Source organism: Salvelinus namaycush, chromosome 4 (assembly GCF_016432855.1).
Source record: "Salvelinus namaycush isolate Seneca chromosome 4, SaNama_1.0, whole genome shotgun sequence".
Classification (NCBI taxonomy): Eukaryota; Metazoa; Chordata; class Actinopteri; order Salmoniformes; family Salmonidae; genus Salvelinus; species Salvelinus namaycush.
In genome coordinates, this window is record NC_052310.1 from 33,590,928 (window position 1) to 33,609,453 (window position 18,526).

Consider the following 18,526-nt stretch of genomic DNA (forward strand, 5'->3'; position numbering starts at 1 on the left):
GCACACGGCCATGCAGTCTCCATAGTCAAACATTGCCAGTAGAATGGCCTTACTGAAGAGCTCAGTGACTTTCAATGTGGCACCGTTATGGAATGCCACCTTTTCAACAAGTCAGTTCATCACATTTCTGCCCTGCTAGAGCTGCCCCGGTTAACTGTAAGTGGTGTTATTGTGAAGTAGAAACATCTAGGAGCAACAACCGCTCAGCCGCGAAGTGCTAGGCCACACAAGCTCGCAGAACGGGACCGCCGAGTGGTGAAGCACTTAGCACGTAAAAGTCTGTCCTTGGTTGCAAGACTCACTACCGAGTTCCAAACTGCCTCTGGAAGCATTGTCAGCACAATAATTGTTTGTCGGGAGCTTCATGAAATGGGTTTCCATGGCCGAGCAGCCACAGACAAGCCTAAGATCACCTTGCATAATGCCAAGCGCCAGCTGGAGTGGTGTAAAGCTCGCCGCCATTTGAACAGTGGAAACGCGTTCTCTGGAGTGATGAATCACACTTCACCATCTGGCTGTCCGACGGACGAATCTGGGTTTGGCGGATGCCAGGAGAACCTTACCTGCCCCAATGCATAGTGCCAACTGTAAAGTTTGGTGGAGGAGGAATAATGGTCTAGGGCTGTTTTTCATGGTTCGGGCTTGGGCCCTTAGTTCCAGTGAACGGAAATATTAACGCTACACCATACAATGACATTCTAGATGATTCTGTGCTTCCAATTTTGTGGCAACAGTTTAGAGAAGGCCCTTTCCTGTTTCAGCATGACAATGCCCCCGTGCCCAAAGTGAGGTCCATACAGAAATGGTTTGTTGAGATCAGTGTTGAAGAACTTGAATGGCCTGCACAGATCCCTGACCTCAACCCCATCAAACACTTATGGGATGAATTGGAACGCAATGTTCCAACATCTAGTGGAAGGCCTTCCCAGAAGAGTGGAGGTTGTTATAGCAGCAAATGGGGGACCAACTCCATATTAATGCCCATGATTCTGGAATGAAATGTTTGATGAGTAGGTGTCCACATACTTTTGGTCATGTAGTGGATGTGTCTATGAGAAAGACAGAAATACGGAATAGAGAGCTAGTGAGAGACTTGCAGGCCAGTAGGGAATGTGTACTGAGTAACTGTCAGCTCATAAAGTTAGTTTTGAGTGGTGTGTGTGTGTGTGTCCTTAGTTTTTATCTCGCTGAGAGTACCAAAATCATTAATATAGGTGTCTATGCTCCATGCCCTAACTATAGCTTTCATCTAGCTCTCTACACCTCATGTCTCTCTCTCGCTTTTCCTCTCTCTCTGTGGATTGAGTGAACTTTCTTCCTCTGTCTCTCTTTCCCTCTCTATTTTAGTGCTTTTCCCTATGAATCTCTCGCACTCTCTGCTTTCTCCCTCTCTTATCTCTCTCGCTCTATGTCTGTCTCTTCCTGTCTTTCTTTCCTTTTATTATTTTTTCCCCATTCTGTTTATTCTGTCTCTGCATTCTCTCTGAGTTTTATACACAGCTCACATTTCTGCATTGTCTTCTCTACTCAACAGTGAATCAATTTGTCTTTCTTCTGTACGAGTTGGTGTGTATGTGTGCTGGGGGCTGTGTTTTTGTGTGGAAATTTAAATTTTCAGGCAGTGATCCTGTCACACTGTATGCGAGTGTGTTTAATCATATCCACTAGGGGGGGGGGGGGGGGGGGGGGGGGGGAGAGAGAGAGAGAGAGAGAGAGAGAGAGAGAGAGAGAGAGAGAGAGAGAGAGAGAGAGAGAGAGAGAGAGAGAGAGAGAGAGAGAGAGAGAGAGAGAGAGAGAGAGAGAGAGAGAGAAAATTAAAAAAACAGGGCACATCCCACTGTGTGTATTTATTTGAAGACACTTATTGATGGTACTACCTGTCAATGATTTTAGAGGACAGTATAATGATGATATAAATGATTTGATAATCCGGATTAGTTTACACTTGAATGATATCCAAATACCTCCAGAGGTGGTCTGGAAGATCTAATCACAATCAGATCCCAAAGCGTATTTTAATTAAAATGTGGGCACAATCAGAATAGCTAAACGGGGCTAATAACTCACACGCATAAATCACTCAGTATATTTACCTATAGCTGTAAAACACTGGCTAAGTTTCGGTAAACCATTTTTATAACACATTTTGAACACAAGTGATGGTACAAGGATGGGTGTGTTTTTGATTGTGTGTTCTTGTTTAGAAAGGAGAGGACATTTGGGTGTGGCAGTAGGTCAGAATATACCTCCTCAGACACACATTCAAATACACACTTGATCTCTCACACACACATTCTGTGTTGGCTATGCTTGTCGGGTCATTGGCGTTTCCAAGCCCCCACAGAGAAGGGGATGGGAGGGCTCTGCACTGTCGTCATCATGTCTCTATTCCCTCTGTTTTATCTTCTGTTTGGAAAGGATGAGTTTAGCTCCACTGTGTGTTTGTGTGTGCGCACGAGTATGTGTGTCTCATTCTTTCTTTGAATGTTTGCATATTTAAGGATTTGTTTAGTCCAACAGTCCCTGAAGGCTCTAAATGCCATAAATGTTATTTTGAAGAATAGTCATATTCCATATTCAACAGTTGTCTTTGGGTCTTGTTTTTACTCTCTCTGCCCATTAGGAGTCCTATTCTAGCTGACAGACTCATTCTACTGTAGCCCTCATCTGTAGCACAAATCATTTGAGCCGGATCCTGCCGGAACAGGATCTAGCACCTCTCCGTTTTGGACTTTGTCGTTCCAGGACCTATTTGGCCGCTACCTCTTGTGGCATGAAAAATAGTTGTGACTTTTTGAAATGTAAAACTTCTAATCAACGCGATCAAAGTTCATTTGAGTTGCCTCTTCATTAATTCTCCCCCCTGTATCTCTCACAGAACTAGAAGGAGATTCACTTTCTATTATCTCTCTCTCCCTCTCTCTACTCTGATAGACATGAGCCTGCAACTCTCATCTCTCCAGTATTGCACTTCATAATTCATTTCCTTATAGAACCATGCAAAGGGTTCTGGAGGAGCTGCAGCACTCCTGATAAATTGAAATACATTTGCCAAAGTTGTAGAGTTACTGCTGTCTGTTCAGAAATAAATTGGATTGAATAATAGCCTACTACACCATGAGAAAGCCCCAAATTTTGCCACAGAGTATAAATAGCTTATTTTAAAAATAGTCTAGCTGTGGAGTGTAGCCCAATAACAAAGCATAGCCTACAGTCGGGAACAAGCGGCAAATCTGTCAGTGAAAAAACAGCATGCAGACAAAACTAGCCTTTCCCAATATTTCAAATAGTATACAATCGTGGGAAAACACAGGTTGGAAAGCAAATGGCTCCTGCTAAAAAAAGTACTCTCTAATCTGTAAACTGTAGGCTACCAAAATATTTGATCATCTTGTCTTTCAAATATTGTTTTACAAAGTAAAATGAGAGAGAGAGAGAGAGAGGCTTTTGGCACGTGCACATATGCCATCATCAGGGAGTGAGCTGCGCATCATTGAGTGAGTGGTTTCTCCTTTAAAAGATGCGAGCTTGCCCCGCTGGACTTAGAGGTACCCAGCGTCACAGCTTCATTACTCCAGACCACCACAAGGGGGAGTTAGAGCACTCATTATGCATTTGGGTCCCAAGGTTTTTATATGACCAATCATATCGAGTGGTTCCAATGACGAATTTTGACGTTTGGCGTTCTTCAACAAAGATGGCTGACAAAACAGATGTAAGTTGTCATAACGAGTCAAGCAAAACATTTACAATTGAGAGGAATATCGTAGTTAACGACAAACGTTTTTGCAAAAATGTAACTTATGAAAATCTCTATTTAGCAAGTTATCTGACTAGCTAACATTAACCAGCTAGCTAGTGTTAGGAGAATGAATTTGTAATTCGTGTTGTTTAATGTTTTAGGGACTCCGGAAAAAACAAGCAAATCAGGCTGTCGTCTCTTGTGAAACAGTGGATGTAAAGAATCTAGCTAGTTAAAGCATTTACTGCAAATGTAATGTACAATTGTGTAAGCTTGCCTTGCAATGCAGCTGAAGTAACATAGCTAGCTAACTATTTATTTGCTTATTGTGTAATGGAGGATAAAATAACTGTATGCCTATGGATGTGTAACTAGCTACAGTATGTAGTCGATCTGTGTATGGACCCTAAAACGTTAGGTTCTGAACTAATATCCATACCAATCTATGAACCTCAGCTATCATAGTTGTATCAACTTCAAGTCTGAATGGCATTAATGAAGCCTATGGATAGAGTAGAATATAATAACTTTATTGTGCCAAGGATGCAAGTCCTATATAAACATGTACTGTAGATATTACCATGCATGAGATTCCCACATTGTAGCCTGTACATTAAATGTATTCACTGATCATGTACTCTCCCTTGGCAAATAAAGGTGTGGTTCAGGTATGAATCTCTGAGACATTCTTTTTCAGTCATATCAAACTCCATTATTTGAATGATGCTGTGTCTGCATGTATGTATTACAATTATACACTTCAACAGTGTTTACCACTCCTGCTCCTGGGACATCAATGATTTCATATTGTAACTATGCAATAGACTAGAAACATGATTGTTTTGTAATTCATATATACAGAAAAATAAACTATGCATATCTTACTCCCTTCATCTGCATTAATCTGAGGACACAGGACAGTATTTCAATGAGATACTTAATTTCAACCAGTGGAGAACGTGAAACGTGTTATTGAAAGAAGTTCATTATCCAGGTGTTATAAATACATAAATGCATTATAATTATGATTGTAATATTATAAATACAAGTTCAATCTGTACTTCAATGCACATATGGTGACAAACAAGAAAGACGAGGTGGGGAGAGAGGTGTAGAAGACAGAAAGGGAAAGAGGTAAGAACAGCGGCAGACAACATATGATTCATGAATTACAGTGCTACCCTAATATTCTCTCAGTTCATCAAAATTGCGGTGTCTACTAACCAGCCTTGGGCCCCCAGTTGGCCCAAAGGTTATCTTAAGAACGGGTAAGGTGGCGATGACTTCAGGTGAGATGGCGATGACCTAGGACTAGGCTATTGATGGTTTCAAGGCATAGGTCGTTTTCTCTGACCTCAGATTCTCAGTTTGTCAGTGTCAAAGTAGCCTGTCATTTCCATTTGTGCTTTCATGACAACTGGGAACTCTGAAAAAAACAAGGTTGAATCATGATGTCAGTGATCTTCAGGTCGGAAAGTCGGAGATCTAGAAGAGGCCAACTTGGAATTCCGAGTTGGATGACTGTTCAAAATGAATTTTCCCAATTAGAGCTCGTTTCTTCCCCAATTTCCCAGTTGTCTTGAACGCACTGAAGTTGGAAATCAGAGATTTCTCTGCCCAGAGTTCCCAGTTGTTTTGAACGTGGCATTAAAAAAGATTATGCCAAAGTCTCCAGTCATGTAAAATTATGTAGAATTGCATGAAATGCGTTTATAAAAGGCCAACGACCCTAGACCACTTCTGTAAGTGGCTCCACAATGCAAATTGAACAGCTTCTATCTCAAGGCCATCTGACTGTTAAACAGCCATCACTAACACAGAGAGGTTGTTGCATACTCATCTCATATGTATATATACTTGTCACGACTTCCGCCGATTGTTCGGCGGTCGACGTCACCGGTCTTCTAGCCATCGCCGCTCCACCTTTCATTTTCCATTTGTTTTGTCTTGCTGCACACCTGGTTTACGTCTCCTCATAATTACTATGTGTATTTAGCCCTCTGTTCCCTCCATGTCTGTGTGGGGTATTGTTTATTGCCAAGGTTGGCACGCTTCCGGCTGGTTAGCGCTTCCGGCTGGTTAGGTCCGTGGGGCGACGCACAATTAGCCTAGCGTCGTCCGGGTTAGGGAGGGTTTGGCCGGTAGGGATATCCTTGTCTCATCGCGCACCAGCGACTCCTGTGGCGGGTCGGGCGCAGTGCGGCCAGCTGCACGGTGTTTCCTCCAACACATTGGTGTGGCTGGCTTCCGGGTTGGAGGCGCGCTGTGTTAAGAAGCAGTGCGGCTTGGTTGGGTTGTGTTTCGGAGGACACTTGGCTTTCGACCTTCGTCTCTCCTGAGCCCGTACAGGAGTTGTAGCGATGAGACAAGATAGTAATTACTAACAATTGGATACCACGAAATTGGGGAGAAAAGGGGGTACATTTAAAAAAATATATATATATATATATATATATATATATATATATATATATATATATATATATATATATATATATATATATATATATATACAACTTTCAAAAGGCACTCGCACATCTGAGCAATCTTATTTGCAGGTGCATGGCAACAATTGAACAAGATGAAGGAAAAAGGAAACCGGGTGCAACTTTCAAAAAATCCCAAAAGCTCTGACGAAGGCCGTGTGGCCGATACGTAAGCTTATTAAATATCGGTGATACTATCAAGAGCAGTGTGCGGTTTCCTTTTTCCTTCATCAAAATATACGACTAAAAGTATATGGAGTGGAGTGAGTATTGAATGGAGCTCATTAGTTTTAGTTATCCCAGCTCAGTGTGTGACTACAGCAGTCATCCATACGCCTCGGAAATAACAGGAACAGCCAGACCTGCCTGTCCCCTCTATCTCATTCCCTACCAAGGCTTCAGATAGATTTATAACAAGGCAAGCTGTTCTTCATTTATAATAGGCTGTGTTTGGTTTTGATGGGCTGTGTGTGTGTGTGTGTGTGTGTGTGTGTGTGTGTGTGTGTGTGTGTGTGTGTGTGTGTGTGTGTGTGTGTGTGTGTGTGTGTGTGTGTGTGTGTGTAAGTGTGTAAACATCTTTCTGATGGTCTTTATGTGTGTTTTTTTTGTGTCTGTGTGTCCCCTCCTCCGCCTCCCACTCCACTCTGTACCCGGACCTCATCCTGACAGATGAGTGAGTGTATTTGATAACAGCATTATTGTATGGAGGGTTAGAGAGGTAGGCGCTAAGGCTAAGTGAAAGCTGTGTGTGTTGTTTAGCGCTAGTTAGATGAACTCTCTGAGGTGATGTCTATTAATTCACTGAGACTGTGTCACTCCTCTCCTCACCTTGCCTAGTGGGATGGTGAATTAAATAGCAACACTGTGTGTGTATGTTTGTGTGTGTGTGTGTGTGTTTGTGAGTGTGTGTGTGTGTTTATAGTATTGACTTTTTTTATACTACATCAATAGCTTTGGCTTTGGCCCTGTGTATAACTGTGTATTGATGACCAGGGATGTTTGGGGAGAAGACGAGATAGAGAGGAGATCAGAGGAGAGAGGGAAGAGGACCAGAGGAGGGAGCAGGGGAGAAGAGTAGAGGAGAGGAGAAGAGAGCGAATGGAGGAGGAGAGCTGATTATACAACTAGAGAACACATCTGCGAGGCCAATTTACCAGCTGACAGATAGAATGAGGTGAAGAATACTGCAGGAGAAAAGAGGTCCTGGAGGGTAATAAAGTAGGGATTGTTTTTCCTCTCCTCATTCTGTCGTTCTCTCCCTGACACTTGCAATGTCATCAGACCTTACCCAGCTAACAACAAACGTTCTCACAACTTTAGAGAACGTTCCCTTACGAGCCTCATTAGGTCATTACATAACGTTTTCATAGGAATGGTCCAATGATGTTTAAGGACTGTTTCCAAGAGACCATTCCCTTAATGTCGAACAGAACATAGACTATTTAATATTAATGTTCTGGACACGTTTCATGGAAACATTGCAAGAACATTCATGTGTCCAGTTTTCTGAGGGTTAGGAGAATATTCCATCAACGTCACACCAAACATACACAAAACACGATTGCCATGCATGTTCTCAGAATAATATAGACACATTTCATGGAGACGTCGCAAGAACATTCCTGTGTCCAGTAATGGATAAAACATAGGACGTTCTGTCATGGTCCACCGGAGGTTTATGTTTAGTCCCCAGCTTGTTCCGGGGATGTCCCTAAAGAAGTTTAGGACGTCGCCTGATGTTCCCAAAGAAACGTTCACTGAAAAAAGTAATGTTTCTTTACACACCACCCTGGCTGTTGCCGAGCCCATCAAGCACTGATTGGTGAACCACTGATCCATTTACAGCTCTTTGTCTGTTGGCAAGGTTAGGGATACCCACACACACAAACAGTGCTTTTAACATACAATGTGTTCAACTTACATATTTGACACACGTTGACATACATGATTACATTGTGCATGTTCATTTACACAGTAATTATTATTAAATAATCCCTTGTTCCCTCTCTCTCCTCTCATCCCTGGCTTAGTAGATGGACATCAATACATCCAAGAGTCATCTCTAACAAACGTTCCTCCAGAGCTCTGTGTGTGTGTGTGTGTGTGTGTGTGTGTCCATGCGTGTGTGTGAGCATGCATGTGTGCTCATGCATGTACGTGTGTGTGTGCCGACAGGAGGCTAGTATGTTTTTGAAAGTAGCCTGTGCTTAATACAGACATATACATTACTGTCAACATCGATTGGAGGAACAGGTTACATCATGGTGTTTGTTTTGTTGTCAAACTCCCACAGATATCAGCAGTTATGTCGGATTGTGTTCCCTGTCATATTGTATGCCCACCTGTAGTGTGTCAACCAAGGACAGGCTAAGTTGGCATATCATGCCGTGATGTTCCCTGGTGTTGTGTACTGCTGAGAAAGCCATCATATTAATGAGATGTCTAGTGCAGAGACTCTAGTAAACAAACAACACAGACATGACTCACAAACATATAGAGGGGGAAGTAGAAAGGCATTGAAATGAGAGAGAGAGACACACTTTTTAGACTTTTTTGTCTTTCTTTAATGATATATCCTCATTTAATTTAATTAAAACCTCACCCCCCCCCCCTTTAAAAACAAATAGCCCCTGTGCTGCATACTCACCTTGCACTCTACCCCACGATATAAAACAACGCCACACATCACAATAACCGAAACCTCACCACTTCTACAACCGTATATCTTCCCCAGCTGTAGATCTCCACACTCCACACATCATTTTATAGAACTCAAATTCCACCCGAATGCGCGCAGAGACCATCACATTAAATAATAATAAAGGGTCTGTTTCCCTCCACCTTTGACCCTGTTCCTCCGTGTTAGCTAAAAAGCCAACTTCGCCTGAGCAAACAGAAAATTCAACAACACACATTTGGCCTTTTCCTTCTTCGAATACCTGTGCCCCATTATAAACATCCCAACAGTAAACTCCACCCCCAACCTCACACACAGACATTCCAACAGAGACAGTAATGGCATTAACCTGGAGCACACAGAAAACACATGAAGCACAGTTTCACTCATGGCACAGAAATGACACCCCTGTCCGAGTCCCGGGTCGACCCGTGCTAACCAGCTGTTAGTGGCCAGGGCTCCATGTAGAACCCTCCACTGGAGGTCTGCTGACCTCTTTGATACTGGGAGTTTATAGAGCCCCCTCTATCTAAAACTCACCTTACTCTCCACCCCACATACCCCCTGACACTGATGTGCCTTCACTCCTGTTAAGCTCCTAATGTTCCTCACCTTAATGCAGAGGTTGTAGAGGGCTTTACCTCCAACCCCCTCAAATTCCCTGAGGCCCAGAGTGTTAAATTCTAACAAGTCCTCCAGACCCCCTTGCCAGTCCCCAGTCTCTGCCGTCACCTGCAGTGGCAGAAACATTGGCTGCGCAACATCTTGGCTGCTCAAATACCCCCCTTACTGGCTCAGACAGTGCCTCCTGGACCTCCCCCAGGAATCTCTCCAGCAGCCTAAGAGATCTTAGTCCTGTTTGTTGTTCCAAGACTTCCGGGGTTTTCCACCCCTTCTCCCCCAGCAGCCGCAGGTCACCCAGCCTTAGTAAACCCGATGCCATCAGTCACCTCTGTAGGGTGGCCGACTGAACCGATCTCAAAAGGATGGCTGGGTTGTGGAAGATAGGCTCCTCCCACAGCCCAGGCTCCACACCCTCTTCTTGTTTGGGCCTTAGCAGCTGCCAGGCCCTCAGCACCACAAAGTAAAAGTCAGAGAGACCTGCTGTACTCAGCCTCTCCAGCTTCATGAGGAACAGCTGCCGGTCCAACCCTAATCCGCCAGCTCTCCTCAGCAGCGCACATGCTGGTTCCCTCCAGGCGACATAAGTATGGTACATCAGTCTCTGCGCCGCATTTAGTCAGAAAGCAGCCACCGCGCTCTCCAGTTCCACCAGGCATTGTCCTCCTTCGTGGATGGACATGTACAACACTGCCGCCCTCAGCCAGTGATGGCCCAACCAGAAAAAATCCACCAGCTTGCGTTGCAGGTCTACGAGCAGACCAGCGGGGGGGGTTGAGGACAGACAGTTTATGCCACAGGGAGGATGCCACCAGGTTGTTGATTATCAGCACCCTCCCTCTGTATGACACTTGGGACAGGAGCCACCTCCACCTGGCCAGTCTTGACACCACTGCCTGTGACAGCCTCTCCCAGTTCTTCCTGACCCACCTCTCAGAGCCCAGGTACACCCCCAAAATGTTAAGCCCTTTACAACCCCACTGCAAACCCCCTGGAAGACACACCTAACAGAGCTTACCCCAGTTCACCTTAGCTGACGAAGCTCCCTCATACCCCTTCAGACTAGTCTCTAGTGCCTGCATGTCCTGCCCATCCCTGACCATCACAGAGATGTCATCTGCGTATGCCGATGTGGCCGATGTGAAATGGCTAGCTAGTTAGCGGTGGTGCGCGCTAATAGTGTTTCAATCGGTGACGTCACTCGCTCTGAGACCTAGAAGTAGTTGTTCCCCTTGCTCTGCAAGGGCCGCGGCTTTTGTGGCGCGATAGGTAACGATGCTTCGTGAGTGACTGTGGTTGATGTGTGCAGAGGGTCCGTGGTTCGAGCCCAGGTTGGGGCGAGGAGAGGGACGAAGCTATACTGTTACACTGACACTGCCATGCCTGTCAACACACCCATGCCTGTCCAGCACACTCCCCGCAGTCTCCAGCGTAGCAGGCCTAAAAAAGGCTCAATGACTAGTGTATTTAACTGCGCCGATAGAGGGCGTCCTTGTCTAATGCCCCGCCTCACCCAGACTGGCCTACTGAGCCCCCCTCCCTCCTTGATCATACATGATGCCCCAGCATACAACATCTTCACACAGGACAAAACCTTTCCCCAAACCCAAATGCAGACATCACATTAAACAGACACTCATGGTCCACTCTATCAAAAGCCTTCTCTTGGTCTAAAGAGACCAGTCCACAGATCAAATTAGCAACTCTTGACAAGTCCAACATGTCCCTGATTAATTATGGCTGCAGCCCGGCGTCGGTACACTTATGACAACAGCCACTTCAAGTGCAGGGCGCGAAATTCAAAATATATTTTTATTAAATATTTAACTTTCACACATTAACAAGTCCAATACAGCAAATGAAAGGTAAACATCTTGTGAATCCAGCCAACATGTCCGATTTTTAAAATGTTTTACAGCGAAAACAACACGTATATTTATGTTAGCTCACCACCAAATACAAAAAAGGACAGACATTTTTCACAGCACAGGTAGCATGCACAAAGCCAACCTAACTAACCAAGAACCAACCAAACTAACCAACAAACAACTTCATCAGATGACAGTCTTATAACATGTTATTCAATAAATCTATGTTTTGTTCGAAAAATGTGCATATTACAGGTATAAATCATAGTTTACATTGCAGCTACAATCAGAAATTGCACCGAAAGCAGCCATAATAATTACAGACACCAACGTCAAATACCTAATTACTCATCATAAAACATTTCTGAAAAATACATAGTGTACAGCAAATGAAAGACAGGCATCTTGTGATTCCAGCCAATATTTCCGATTTCTTAAGTGTTTTACAGCGAAAACACAATATAGCGTTATATTATCTTACCACAATAGCCAGAAACACATGCCATTTCCCAGTAGCAAAAGGTTAGCGATCGTAACAAACCAGTAAAAGATATAATTTTTGACTAACCTTGATATTCTTCATCAGATGACAGTCCTATAACATCAGGTTATACATACACTTATGTTTTGTTCGAAAATGTGCATATTTAGAGCTGAAATCAGTGGTTATACATTCTGCTAACGTAGCTACAATTTCCCACAACGTTCGGATATTTTTCTGACACTTTTTATGACACACATATTCTGACCAAATAGCTATTCATAAACATAACTAAAAAATACATGTTGTATAGGAAATGATAGATCCATTAGTTCTTAATGAAATCGCAGTGTTAGAATTCTAAAAAATAACTTCATTACGACATCCAGCTTCGGTATAGCTAGAGTACCCAAACGTTGGGCGCCGACGACTAGTTCACATGCACGACAGATATATGAAATAGCATCATAAAATGTTTCTTACTTTTGCTGATCTTCCATCAGAATGTTGGACAAGGGGTCCTGTCCAGAACAATCGTTGTTTGGATTTAGAATGGCCACTTTCCCTCTCGATTTAGCAAGCGCACTAGCCAAGTGGCACGAATCGCTCCATCGTCAACAAAGTCAGAGAACGGAACACGGCAAAACTCCCGAAAAAATTTCAATAATCTGATTAAACTATATTGAAAAAACATACTTTACGATGATATGGTCACATGTATCAAATAAAATCAAAGCCGGAGATAGTAGTCGCCTATAACGGCAGCTAAACAGAAGGCAAATCCAGGAACCACCTCGCGCTCTCCAGAAAACCGGAAATGGGGGACACGTCATACAAAGAGCTTGTATTCCACTTCAGACCAAGATAATCACTAAATTTCTTCTCTCACCGCCTCTTGACATCCAGGGGAAGGTGTATGACGTGCATGTATACTCATACGTATCATGCCCATTTATAGGCAGGAAGTAGAACAGAGCATCAATTTCAGACTTTCCACTTCCTGGTCAGGAAGTTTGTGCCAAATGAGTTCTGTTTGACTCACAGATATAATTCAAACGGTTTTAGAAACTAGAGTGTTTTCTATCCAATAGTAATAATAATATGCATATTGTACGAGCAAGAATTGAGTACGAGGCCGTTTGAAATGGGCACCTTTTATCTGGCTACTCAATACTGCCCCTGCAGCCCAAACAGGTTAAGAACCGGTTTCCCGTGATTGAGCGTCCCAGTACACAATATGTCTGATCCTTGTGTACTGTACTATAAAGTCCATATGGGTCTGTTAGCAAGGACCTTGGCAAATATTTTGTAGTCCGCACAGAGCAATGCCACAGGCCTCCAGTCCTTAAGTTCACACGAGTCCACTTTCTTGGGCAGGAGTCAGAGCCGCCTGACGACAGCTCATCTGCAACTCTCCTACCCCGACGCGCTCACTCAACACACAAAAGAAGTCCAGTCCAATTATTCCCCAGAATAAAACTCCACTGGGAGTCCATCGACCCCCGGTGCATGGTGGGGGACATCTGGGTTACGGCCTCTGCCAGTTCATGGGACAACAGGGAAATGTCCATTTCATCCATCTGTGCCAGGGATGAAATGGAGCACAAAACCTGAGCACACATAGGATCACACAGTTCTGTCCTATACAACTCAGTATAAAACTCCACAGTCCGCTCCTGCATCTCCCCCACCACAGCTGTAGACAATGTATACCCTTGGGTCCACCGATCGGTTTTCTAAACCAAAGAAGAAGGACCTGGGAGCATCCATCTCCTGAAACATGGAGAACCTAGCTCTTAAAAGTGCTCCCATTGCTTTAACCTGGAGAAAACTGCCCAGGTCCCTACATAATTCAGCTAAGTTAGCCTGGAGGCCTCTGAGGATGAGAGAGCTGTATACTGTTGACAGAAAAGACGAATTTGGACTACACCACCATCCATAGCATGACTGGACCCAGTCTCAGCTACACATCCATAGCATGATTAGACCCAGCCTCAGCTACACCACCATCTACAGCATGACTAGACCCAGCCTAATCTACACCACCATCTATAGCATGACTAGGCCCAGCCTCTGCTGCCTGCGTCTCATGGCCCCCTGCACGATGACCTCAATTTCCCCCACTGGCGCTTGTACCCTCACCTTATCCACGGCCTATGTGTGGGCATGCAAAGCTCTTAAGCCCCAAATCCCCACACTCAAAACACCGTAGACTATCTGTGCTGGCAAACCCGCGTAAAGCCCCTCCCCATGCCTCACTTTGAAATGCGCATTTAACCGCTCATTGTTTTTCAGAAACATGAACAGTTGCCTCCGTAACGAAACAACATGTTTAACGGCATCAGCCTGAACACCTGCCGACAGTACACGAAAATCGCTAGCAAACTTACGAAAACAACTCAGCTCTTTCCTGATTTGATCGTCCGTAATATACGAAGGCAGATTCGCAAATACAACCCTTGTCGAAAGAGGAGAAATCGGCACCAAGACATCCCTTACAAATATTCCACTTGCAATCAGCCTGCCCACTAAATGTACTCTTTTCATGAACACAACCACAGCTTTGTTCATTCTGGATGCAGAATGCATAAGTTCAGCTCCTACCTGTTCACTGACCACGAGCAGAACCTCCTCCACCTTAACTCCATTCTCAGGAACACACCTGAATCCATGCCCTAAAGACAGCGTCTCCTCCGCACTAGGCTGCGAAGCCATCGCACACAACACGCCATTCAAACCCCAGGAAACCAAAACTCTGTCCCCTTCATCTCTAACTTTGAACAAAAACAGTGGGTACCACTAAACTAACAGTGCGTTAGTTTAGTACACCGTATGGCACACCATACAAAAACATTTTTGGGAAAAGAAGTCCAAATAAAGAAGCAAGAAAGTAAGAACAGAGCCCTTCTCACTGCTTCTCAACTACAAACACTCCCAGCATGCACTGAGAGAGAGCGAGAGAGAGAGTGTCCGTGTACAATTTAAAACACCAAATAATGCATGCAGAGCAGAATTAGGCCGATATCCGCTAATTATAAAAATCCAGTAAAGAGACGTTAAATTCTACAACCACCTAAAAGGAAGCAATTCCCAAACCTTCCATAAAAGCCATCACCTTCAGAGAAATTAACCTGAAGAAGATTGAGAAACATCTCAATCAATGGAAGCAGGATGCACCTGAGCTCAATTTCGAGTCTCATAGCAAAGGGTCTGAATACGTATTTATATCGGGTAATTAAAAAAAAATGTAAAGCTTGTTTTTGCTTTGTCATTATGGGATATTGGCTGTAACATAACAAAAATTGGAAAAAGTCAAGAGGTCTGAATACTTTCCCGAAGGCACTGTATATATATATATATATACACTTTTAATTTTTTATTTTATTATTTGCATTTTATTTTAGTTGACCAGCCATGGATGCTTTCTGTATTCACAAAGCATGGGCGAAGAGCTCTTTGACCTAACACTACACAGCTGATTTAAATAACTGACTCATCATCCGCTTTGATTATTTGAATCAGCAGTGTAGTGCTAGGGCAAAAACCAAAATGTGCACCCATGTTGGGCCCCAGGACCGAGTTTGGGAAACCCTGGTCTAGGAGAGAATACAGAAATGAATAAGCTAGAGTTACACTCACAAGTGGGAAGGAGTGACCCTCTCATCTCTCTCATTTTCTTTCTTTAACCTTTTTCTGCTCTCATGCACTCACTATTTGTTTCACTCCATTCCTCTTTCCCCCTGTCATGTAGTGAAATACTACTCTGGTACTCTGGATCTGTCTCTACCTTCTTGTGATTGGGTCCATCTTTGTGATTCATTGTTTTGATTAAACATCGGTCTAAGCCATTCAATTTTACCAGTGCTCCTCCATCTAACTGTTACCTCCACCCACTTTTTGCTAAGATGCATCTGTTGCTGTTTCTCCTAAAGCTAATACCGAAGGGAATTTGTGTTGGTGTTTACGTAACCTAGATAATGAAATACTGCATTCTTAATTTCGGTAGAGGTTTACTGCATACTGCAAGAGAGTGCCAAAACGTCTAATTAGACATTTATTTAAAAAGTAAAACATTTATTTCTGTCGTGGTGAAATAGTTGTTTCTTTAAAAGCGAGATTAAATGTTGTTTCTGTAGTCATGCATGTTGTCGAGTTTGGTTCTTCCAAACATTTTCGGCCAGTTACCTTGGAAACTACATTTGGCAAATCAATGAAAGTAATATTACTGGGCATACCTCCCTCTCCTCCCTGTCTCTCTCTCTCTTACTCTCCTGCCTCCCCTTCACTCTCTCTCCCTCCCGCTGTCTCCCTCATCTACCTCACTCAGTCATCTCTCCTTCACACACACACACAGCTAAAGGACTAGCAGACAGCACTCTTCCCCGGATTATTTTACTCAAACAGGGGGTGGAGGACAGGAAAGAGCAGAAAGGAAAAGAAGAAGGGAAGCGAGTAGAGGAGAAGAGTTTCACTCTTTCCCTGTGATGTTGGAGGAGGAAGGGGGAATTTTTACCTGATGGTAGTGCAGGACTGATACATTATTGGGGCTGATTGGACACCTATTTCTAGCTCCAGGGGGAGGGGGGGGGGGCAGAGGGGCCATCTGATCCCAGGATGGGGAGAGCGGGGAGCGAGCGCTGAGGAGAGGACGGGTTCTGGAGGAGGGATCAGAGAAATCCAACCAGCTCTCTCAACTGTTGCCGCAGGAGATTATGGGATAGCGGGACTTTTTTGTGGATACTTGGTGACCACTTGGGTGTACCCACCTTGAATCTGGTTGGCCCAGCTTAGTTCTGTTGGTACAGGCAGATGTACTGCTCTGTTTGGGGAAAAAGGCAAAGGATATAGGTGTAATCCGGCACAAGGGACTGGGTTTGGCTGGGCCTGGTTTGATGAGATCGTGTCCCCAGGATGTTGAGTCTGGATGGGCTGGAGATGATAGCCGTCCTGGTGGTGATGGGACTGTTCGTCAAAGTCCTGGAGCAGTTTGGACTCTTCGAAGTTGTACGAGAGGAAGGTAATGACGGGGTGTGTGTGGGGGGAGGGGTGAGTGTATTATTATTATTTCATCAAATTCTATACAATTTGTTTTTATTTAAATTTACTTACACTTTATTATCAGTATAAAATGTTGCAAAGTCTAGATATTAACCTTGAGTGGCTACTACAGAGAACTTGGCATTTTGGGCTATTTGGCTACCATTTTGGCTTAAGCCCACATGTTGGTTTGAGCCCCCACAAAAAGAATCAGAACAAGTTCAGCTAGAATCAACGTCATTTCTGCAGGTCAGGTTTGACAGACTGAAAGAGAAATTGAAAGATTAAGAGAGAACATACAGAAAACATCAATTAATTTGTCATGAAGATGAATGGCACACTAATATTTTCTCTTTAATGACCCTATCAAAATAACAGCTATTTTCAGTTTGTTGCTAAATTGCTGCATAAAATATGCTGTAAAATATAATAGAAACAAAGAAAGTACATTATGAAGATAGGCAGAAACTGCTTCTCCAATTGAAATCCCTGATCACACTTGTAAGCGACGTTGGCTAGCTAAGCTCATGAGCAGAAACACGTCATCGGTATAAGGGTCATCTCGTGCCAAACTGCGTATATGCAGGCCATCAAATCAAAGCACTCCTTCACTTTTCTAACTGTTATAGGCACATTTCTATTTTGCCCTGTTTATCAAGTGTTGGGAAAACTTGTCAATAAACAACTGATTGGCTTTCTTGATATCTATAGTATTCTCTATGCTATGCAATCTGGTTTCCGCTAAGGTTGTGGATGTGTCACTGCAACCTTCAAGGTCCTCAATGATGTCACTATTGCCCTTGATTCTAAGCAATGTTGTGCTGCTGTTTTTATTGACTTGGCCAAAGCTTTTGATACGGTAGACCATTCCATTCTTGTGGGCCGGCTAAGAAGTATTGGTGTCTCTGAGGGGTCTTTGGCCTGGTTTGCTAACTACCTCTCTCAAAGAGTGCAGTGTATAATGTCAGAACATCTGCTGTCTCAGCCACTGCCTGTCACCAAGGGTGTACTGCAAGGCTCGATCCTAGGCCCCAAACTCTTCTCAATTTACATCAACAACATAGCTCAGGCAGTAGGAAGCTCTCATCCATTTATATGCAGATGATACAACAAAAAAACAAAAATATGCTCTACAACAAAAATGTCTTAGTGTCCAACAAGCTTGCTCTGCCCTTAACCTTGTCCTGAACACCTCCAAAACAAAGGTAATGTGGTTTGGTAAGAAGAATGCCCCTCTGCCCACAGGTGTGATTACAACCTCTGAGGGTTTAGAGTTTGAAGTAGTCACCTCATGCTAGTACTTGGGAGTATGGCTAGATGGTACACTGTCCTTCTCTCAGCACATATCAAAGCTGCAGGCTAAAGTTAAATCTAGACTTGGTTTACTCTATCGTAATCGCTCCTCTTTCACCCCAGCTGCCAAACTAACCCTGATTCAGATGACCATCCTACCCATGCTAGATTACGGAGACGTAATTTATAGATCGACAGGTAAGGGTGCTCCCGAGCGGGCTCGATGTTCATTACCATTCGGTCATCAGATTTGCCACCAATGCTCCTTATAGGACACATCACTGCACTCTATACTCTTCTGTAAACTGGTCATCTCTGTAT

The 18,526-nt window shown here is 43.7% G+C and overlaps 1 protein-coding gene across 1 annotated transcript in view; it reads left to right on the forward strand.

Annotated features, from left to right (window-relative positions):
• Positions 1-16,786: 16,786 nt before the first annotated feature.
• The window catches only part of LOC120045840 (Kv channel-interacting protein 2-like), a 39,908-nt gene continuing 38,168 nt past the window's right edge, over positions 16,787-18,526 (forward strand). Inside the window, exon 1 of the mRNA XM_038990774.1 lies at positions 16,787-16,892. Coding sequence (XP_038846702.1) covers positions 16,787-16,892 — 106 coding nt within the window. The remainder of the gene's footprint in view (positions 16,893-18,526) is intronic.